Source organism: Gossypium hirsutum, chromosome A02 (genome assembly GCF_007990345.1).
Source record: "Gossypium hirsutum isolate 1008001.06 chromosome A02, Gossypium_hirsutum_v2.1, whole genome shotgun sequence".
NCBI lineage: Eukaryota > Viridiplantae > Streptophyta > Magnoliopsida > Malvales > Malvaceae > Gossypium > Gossypium hirsutum.
This window is the reverse complement of record NC_053425.1, coordinates 10,962,672-10,970,592: the sequence shown is the minus strand read 5'-3', so window position 1 is coordinate 10,970,592 and position 7,921 is coordinate 10,962,672. Positions and strand designations below refer to the sequence as shown.

Sequence of the window (7,921 nt, the reverse complement as noted above, 5' to 3'; positions counted from 1 at the left end):
CTATGGACTTTGCTCCCTCTCTTTCGTCGACCATTTAAGATACTTGTCTCTAACCGCTTGTGATGACTCCTCCCCTTTTGTCCAAAGCATCGAGCTTGATCCGTTTGGCTTCCTCTCGCATCCCCAATGTTTTGGCTGCACCTTTACCACTTAGGCCTCCTTGGTTTGAAACGTGAAGGCTGATGTGATGGCCACGACCTCTTCCCTCCAATCGCCGATTCTTCTTCAAGCCAAGGTGGTCATACTCATTGGTGCTTTTTTACGAGTTACTGTGACATGACTTCCTACCAAAGGCATTACATGCCAATGGTAAGTACATCCAATCCACCTAAACCTCCATCTTCCAACCTCCCTTATAAACCTCCTCCATGGTGGCTAGGTTTTACTTGCTTGTTACTTTAGGGTTTGTTAGAACTGAGCTCTCACCCACTTTAAGCCGGTTGGCTTACTCATTTTTATTTGAGCTATTTTCGGTTTTTTTTTTCTGTTGTAATCAAGATATCCACCGCCAATAGTAATAATTAATCCCTTACCACAAGTATTCTCCAAAAAGATAAACGACTACCCATAATATGTTACATTCCCACGAGCAAAGATCAAACCCCCAACCATATAATTAAGGAATGAGGTGAGGAATAGTACCACACCTCACGATTAGGGTGATTTTCATATTTGTACATGTTCTCTTATGAGAATTCTACCGTATTTTGAACAAAAAAAAGGGGGATTATTGATTTGTTTCTAAGGACTCGTAATTAGAGGTGTGACAAAATGAACCAGAACCCATAATCCATTAAAAATACCCAAACCTACTTGACTGTCACCCCTAATATAAAATTAAAAAAGACCATCCGAAAGGAGCTGTCCGAAGAAAGCCTTTATCAAACACTTTGCATCATTCATGCACATAATTTTCATCAAGGCATCAGAAATCAAAAGCTCTAACTAATAATATAAACAGATCATTACTGACCTTTTCTAAATTCTTGTCAAAAGGGCTGCCATAAGTTGTCACCACATAAATACAGTACACTATTCTAGAATCCTTTGCTCCTTATTGCACATGCAGCTGCAGGAGGAACAACCCATCATTACCTATATAAATCAACTTAATGCCTCCTCCCCTACAATCCTTTGCCACAAAATCTTCTATTCAATAACAAAGAATTTTTCCTTCGGTTCCAATCACTTTATGTTTTGTTTATAGACGAAGATGAACCACAACTGCTCTAGACAACTATCAGCTTTAGAATAGCTATTCAAAAGAAGATAAATTTAATGGTGCCCCCTTCTATTACCCCATTCCTTTCCTCCCCTATGTCAGATTAGGTATTTTCCATTCTGCCTCACTCAAATCTCAAGAAAATAATATCTACCACTGCAAAGATCGAACTCTACGTAGCATACGCGGTGGTCTTCGCTGCTCCACAACTGGAACCACCTTCTCCATAAGCTGCAGTACATATCAACATGATAAGCAACTCCTATAGGAACTTAATAGGCACAGCTTATTGCAGTATTCTCTGTCATCCATAATTGCATTTCTCACTCAGGTATTGTTTGAGAACTCAACTACTAAAGCCAAGTTACATATAAGAAGCTAAAAAACAGGCCAAGTTCAACCAGAAATAAATACACTTCTCTTGCATATTTAAATAAAATTATGCTACTTGTTGGAAACAGAAAAGGTAGACATTCTCAGTTCTTTAAGTTCCTATTAACAACAGGATCCTAGAAATTTAGTGCAATAGATTATTCTTAAAAAGTTCCCTCTTTAATATCCCATTAACATATTGATTGTTCCAATTACGCTCCAAACTACTTTATTTGACCAATCCCATTGAATCTGATTAACCATTAATCTAAAACTTAATGCTGTCATAAAAGCAGCAGTTCATTACCTGCTTAAATCGTTCCTTAGTTCTCTCAGCCTGCAAGTATTTAATTTCAGTTAGACAAATACACATAAAAATCCAGTGAAGTGAAGGACCGTTGCAATGAATTAACATAGAAGTTACAGTACAGTCAAATAGAAAGCATGAAGCATTAACTTACTCTACAAGATAGTAGTCCTAAAATTTAAAACATTGTAACTAAGAAACAAAGGACAAAAAGAAAGCCTAAAATCTAAGCTGCTAGGAATTGGGACACAGGACATGAAAACAGAATACATATAAAAAAAACAAGATGGTAAAAGATAAAACTAACTTAGTTCCTTCAAAGCAATTGATTTAACAACTCATATATGAGGCATAACAAGAGCAAGAAATGTCCTTCTCTGGGTAAAATATGATTAATGAAATGAGCATAAGTGCAAGAAATATCATGCATTGAATGAATTTTTCATTATTAAGTGTGGTTAATATAAGTGAGTTTCTATGGATGCAAGTTTGCATGTGTTTGAATAATTGGCCCTGGCAACATACTCAAATAACCTAATACAAGGAGAAACTAGAAGAAATGGAACATAAATGACAATGGTGGAGGAAGCCAAAACTTAGCCCTATAAATAAAAAGCAACAGCCAGTCATTGGCTAAATTGAGTATATGCATCAATGGCAATCCAGGGAATTCAAATTCAAGCTATCTTCAGCACCAAGCATTAAAGCAGCCCGTGAGTGGATAAATACATTTACAGCGAATCTAAACATTTTAAGTTCTTGAAAATGCTAGGCTTCTAAATTTAAATGCATAAAATAGTGTAGGATGCACCCATGTGCCTATGTAAAGGACCATAGTCTATAAACACAGTGTATAGCAAATAAATAAAATTTTCTATAGTCTATATAAAAGAAAAAAATTTCTAAAGAACACATGAAGCTGAAAGATGATGTAAGACTGCCAAGTGAGGGAACACCACAAAATGAGATTATAACTTACAAGTAACTCGGAAACTCATATAGTGAATAATCACTAACCAAATCCAACAAAGGCCATGGACATAAAGGCCAAGGAAATTAAAGTAGAATCAAAGAGATCACTGTGAAACTTATTGTTGCTAGATGCATCAAGCCACTTAAACCCAGCAATGCTAAAAAAGGAAAGAAAAAAGAAGTATAGCTATTACCAACTTTGGATGTTTGGAAATAAAAATTGATCAAGACAAAAGCTCCTAGCTTTAAAACAAAATCCTTCCAGTGGCAGATAATGCTAGTGTTTCTACTAGATGAAGTTAATTGCAACTACACTGAGAACATGCGATACACAATGAGTTTGAGATTAAAAAAAATTCCCACCTTTAGTATGGAAAATTAACCATTCTTATTATTATTTGAAATCATAAAACCAAAGGTGATCAAAATTGAGAACAAAATTCAATACCTTTTCTTTCAACAGCCATTCATTCTCCTCTTCTAGCCTCACAGCTAATGATTCCAATTCAACTTGGTATGCCTGCAATTAAGAGAGAAAAATAAAACACCACTTCTTTTTCTTCTTTTTTTTTTACTTAGGAAAAAAAAGCTAATAACATTGCCAAAATTCAATCAAAAGAGATCAACCAATTTAATACCTGCTTCCTTTCCCGAGACCGGGCAGCAGATTCCCTGTTCTTAATCATCCTTCTCTGGCGCTGCTGGGCAGCCTTGTCCAACGGCTCCATCAAAACCCCTCTTCCTCTCTTCCCTCTCCCTCCACCCCCTCCACTTCCAATAACTTCCATCCCGTTCCCCAGCCCAACAATTGACCCCTCCATCTTATCCAGAATTTGAAACGCACCCCCTCCCACCGGATCAAACGTGTAGACTCCACCACTCAATCTATCCGGATGCAACTTAACCTCCGCCGACGCAACGGCCGCCGCTTCCTCCACTGCACCGGCCTTCGCCAAGAAATCCTCCAAAGTCATCATCTCGTCGGGCACCTCCTCCTTCATCGTGATCTCTTTCCTCTCGCCGGATACAATTTCCCTCCAAACCTCGTCTACACTTTTCGCCACATTGTTATTACAATCCGCGACGGTTTGAACCTGAGGAACTTCGGGATTATCAGAGACCGAATTCGGAATCGGAGCGTCAATCAAAGTTATGGAAGCGTCAACCAGAGTGGTCTCCGTCGACGGAGCGGCCGAGTAAACGTTTCGGAGGATGCCATCGACCGTCATTGTAGAGCTCAATCTGTTTTCGTTATCGTCGTTGGTTTTTTGATCGGTGAAAATTTGGGGTTTTGAAGAGGAAGAAGTAGTAGAGCGTCGGGATAGATCCGAATTTCGCGAATTTGAAGTCGACGACGCCATATTCGGCGGAGATTTCTCCCTTTACCGAGAGATTCTCTCGTGGAAAACTTCAGTCTTCCCCGAGATGTTGAGCTTTTATCTAGGGTTTGGTGGATATTTGGGGATTTTGAACTTGTCGTACTTTTTGGGGTTTTGGGTTTGTTATTCTGTTGGGATCAAGGAGACTAAAGAGCGCGTGCGAGGGCGAGTGAACCAATTTTCCGATCGAGAGATGTTTGACTGGGCTTGTTTTTTGGGAGGAACGGTAGATGTTAGCGTTACGGAGGTTGTGAGTTTAGGGGGAAGTCACTGTCCATTTTTTTATTGCTTTCCGGGTTGCATTGATAAACTGAGATTACGTGTCGCAGTTTCATTCGCTTGCTTATAAGTTTTAAGTCAGAATTGCTCGTTTATTTTAATCCGATTGTTAGCTAAACCAGGAGTTTTAGTTTACAAAGTGAGCTTAACTAAACAAGTAGCAAATCATTAAAAAAAAAAAAAGTTAAATTCTACTATTAGCCTAAGTATTTTACAAGAGTCGTTAATTTAGTTCTTATATTTTAATTTTATCAAATTTAATCTTGTTCTTTTTGAATTAATTAATTTCAGTCTTTATATTTTTTAAATTTTAAAATTTTACTTTGGATCCAAACAATAATAGTTACATTCTTTTGGTTAAATCAATTACTAGCAGTAGTGGATCTTAGGACTAAGTTTTAAGGTTTAGTAAAAATTTTAAAAATTTTAGGAAGAGGCTTAAAAATTTTGGAGGTCTAGTTGATTTTTTTTTAGATTAATGAGATTTTTTAAAAATTAATATTTCCCAAAATTTTGGGGGACCAAGGCACCACTAGGCCTCTAAAAAGATCCCCTCTAATTAGTAGTCTTTTATCATGCACATAATCATATTTGATCCATATTCTCCAATTAACTCATTCTAAAATATACATTTTTTAATTTGAAATATCAATGTTGATGCAAATGACTATCGTTAATCAATTAATTGAATTTTTATTGAGTAATATGTAGAAGTAATAAGCTTACATGATCTTACACATGTGATAACATGTTTGGCACATCAAATTTTAGAAATAGCAAAACTTAACTTAAAGAATTTAACATTTATCATTTGGGTTTTGTCTTGTTTCTTTCCGAATTTTGTTTGGTTCTTCGTCCTCTGTGCATTATTTGATTAATTTTATATACCATTGTAGTTGGTCGGACATATATTTATACTTGTACTTGCAATTTGCACATACCATGTGTTGTAATTGTATTGTCTTGTATCAGTGAAACTTAAAAAATATTTATTGATTGGTGATAACTAAAAATATTTAAAATTACATAGGTTAAAAATTACCAAATTAAAGTACAGAGACTAATTGTGAAATTTAACCTTAAAAAATCAAAATGTTATGTAAATATATACTATTATTTAAGATATTGACTAAGTTGGTGTAACCCTTAATCGGGTCACCAACTCGATTAGAAAAATTATGAAAATACCCTTTCTTAATTAAAATAAGTTATATTATTCAAGAGTACTTGTTGATACCGAATACAACAAGGGAAGAGGGAAAGGAAGAGCAAGAAGGAGGTCAAGGTGGGGTAAAGGAGACCGGTTCACCTGTAGAGGCTGAGAACCAATACAAGGACAAGTGGATCGAGAAGAAAAGTGGTCATAGTAACTTTAGGGTATTAAAAAGGTTGATCCCATGTTCATTGTTTCATAGGAGGGATCCCCTTGTTCGTGGGCATCTCGAGTTTGGATATACATTTGGTCACGTTAAATGCTTAATGGATAATCATTGGCACATATTTATTGGAAAAAATCCAATTTGAAAACGATATTTTGTCACAGCCAAAAATTAAAAATTTGAAAACAGAACTGGTTTATGATATTTATAGCAGTAAACTTTTCTAGAAAAGTATGTGTTTTTTGCGAGACGGATCCTTGACGTTCACTGCTTTCAACCAAATGGTCTTCTTCGCTATTCTTGTACCAAGAATTGCTTCAAGTGTGGGTGCAAACAATCACGAATCAAACACAACCAAAAATAATTTTCTTACTTTCAATAGGAAAGTAAATCTCTATTTATACATAGAAACTAGTAGAATTGTTATTCCCAGAAAAAAAAATTTATACTTATAAAATAAATTCTCACTATTTTCAAGCAAAATAACAATATCTCAAAGTTGTGTTTTTTAGCCCTACCAGTGCCATCTATTTATAGGGAGAGATAAAAAAATCTTAGTTAAATGCATAGAATACAAATAATATTTATTTGATAGAAAAACTAGTCTCCTTATTCTACTAGGAGAGAGAGGTGGCCCACCCTAGTTAAATATACTAGGGTTGTCAGCCCTCGTATGTATTATGAGGGATTTGGGGCCTTTCTTGTATTTAGTCTAATTATATATGTTTTTTGAACTTTTAACCCCAACACTTTATAATTTAATCAAACCCGATACATATTTTTCTATTTCTCAAAATAAATATTATTTATTAAATTAATTTAAATAAATTATTTTTCTAATTAAATAAATTTCTCAACGCAAGTCTAAATCCATTAAAGTCTGCCAACTTTATTGTCAAAGAATCTATAAGAAAATATATTTAATTTTTATATTCATCAGATTCATGATGACCAATTATTTTAATTTCATTTTTTGAACTTCAATTAATTGGTTAAATACTAATTCGAAAAACTTAAATTAATTCTCAGGTCATTTCCATACTTAAAGAGAAGTCACATTCGTTTTCAAATGTAGCCCATTTCTCTATCTTTATCATTTCTATCCATTTTTGTTCATTTGATTCTATATCAATTCATTTTTACTTTCAACAAGTTAGCAGAGAGACCGATTGGACATATTTAATTATGGCTTAAATGATTTATAATTAAGTTTCAACTTTTTGTCTATTAATTATAAACTTAGTTAGTCACAAAGCCATTCTACTATATTATTGTGATTGAGCTCTCCCTAATTACATACATTTACGAAAACTACTCAATCAGTGCTCGTCCAATGACCTTGTCATAAGTGTGTTACCCTCATGGAATATCACAAAGGCAAACGTCCTGTAACCAGGTTTACTTTTCATCTATCATGTAATGTCAATGAGAGGATACCATTTACCCATTTCTTGAGTTATGAATTCCACTATTGTGAATGATGCTACATACTGCAGAAGTTGTATACCCAATGCACTAGATTTCGGTTCAGTATCTATTTGAATCCATGCTTTTACTTACATCAAAGTATACAAGTCTTGCATACATAATTTGCATTCACTCAGGATTAAGGTATGCCGCACTACGAATATCATAGGGTATGCCAGTCCAGTCAGTCACATCTATGTCTCTATCTTCTGGGAGTCATTCATTCTGATGCTCGAGACAAAACATCTCCCCTATTGAACTTAATAGACAACATATAACATATTAGCCTTTCAATTGGTTTACTCATTTCCAATTAGATTAAAAACATATTTAGGTTTATCTATTAATATAAATTGCCTTTCCATATTACGACCCAACCATGTAATATCGCTTAGTATTAGTCAAACGTTAGATAACCAATGAATTAATATTTGCTTTTATTTTGCTTTGCGTGCAAAAACCATTGATGATAATATATAACGGGTATTAATGTGATTGATGAATATTATTATTAAACCAATTTGTTCAAAAAATACAAGTGTAC

At 34.7% G+C, this 7,921-nt stretch overlaps 1 protein-coding gene across 2 annotated transcripts; it reads right to left on the bottom strand.

The window, feature by feature from the left end:
- Positions 1 to 862: 862 nt before the first annotated feature.
- LOC107951616 (G-box-binding factor 4) lies at positions 863 to 4,523 on the bottom strand. 2 transcript variants are annotated; one of them, XM_016886717.2, is made up of 4 exons: positions 3,512 to 4,523; positions 3,322 to 3,393; positions 1,902 to 1,931; positions 863 to 1,453 (listed from the first exon to the last, which is right to left on the bottom strand). In XM_016886717.2, the coding sequence occupies exons 1-4, from the start codon at positions 4,232 to 4,234 to the stop codon at positions 1,373 to 1,375; spliced, it is 906 nt and encodes a 301-aa protein (XP_016742206.1). In that variant the 5' UTR covers positions 4,235 to 4,523; the 3' UTR covers positions 863 to 1,372. The 2 variants fall into 2 exon arrangements, with proteins under 2 accessions (XP_016742206.1, XP_016742207.1); XM_016886718.2 differs by lacking the exon at positions 1,902 to 1,931 and having other exon boundaries at positions 3,512 to 4,505.
- Positions 4,524 to 7,921: the final 3,398 nt, after the last annotated feature.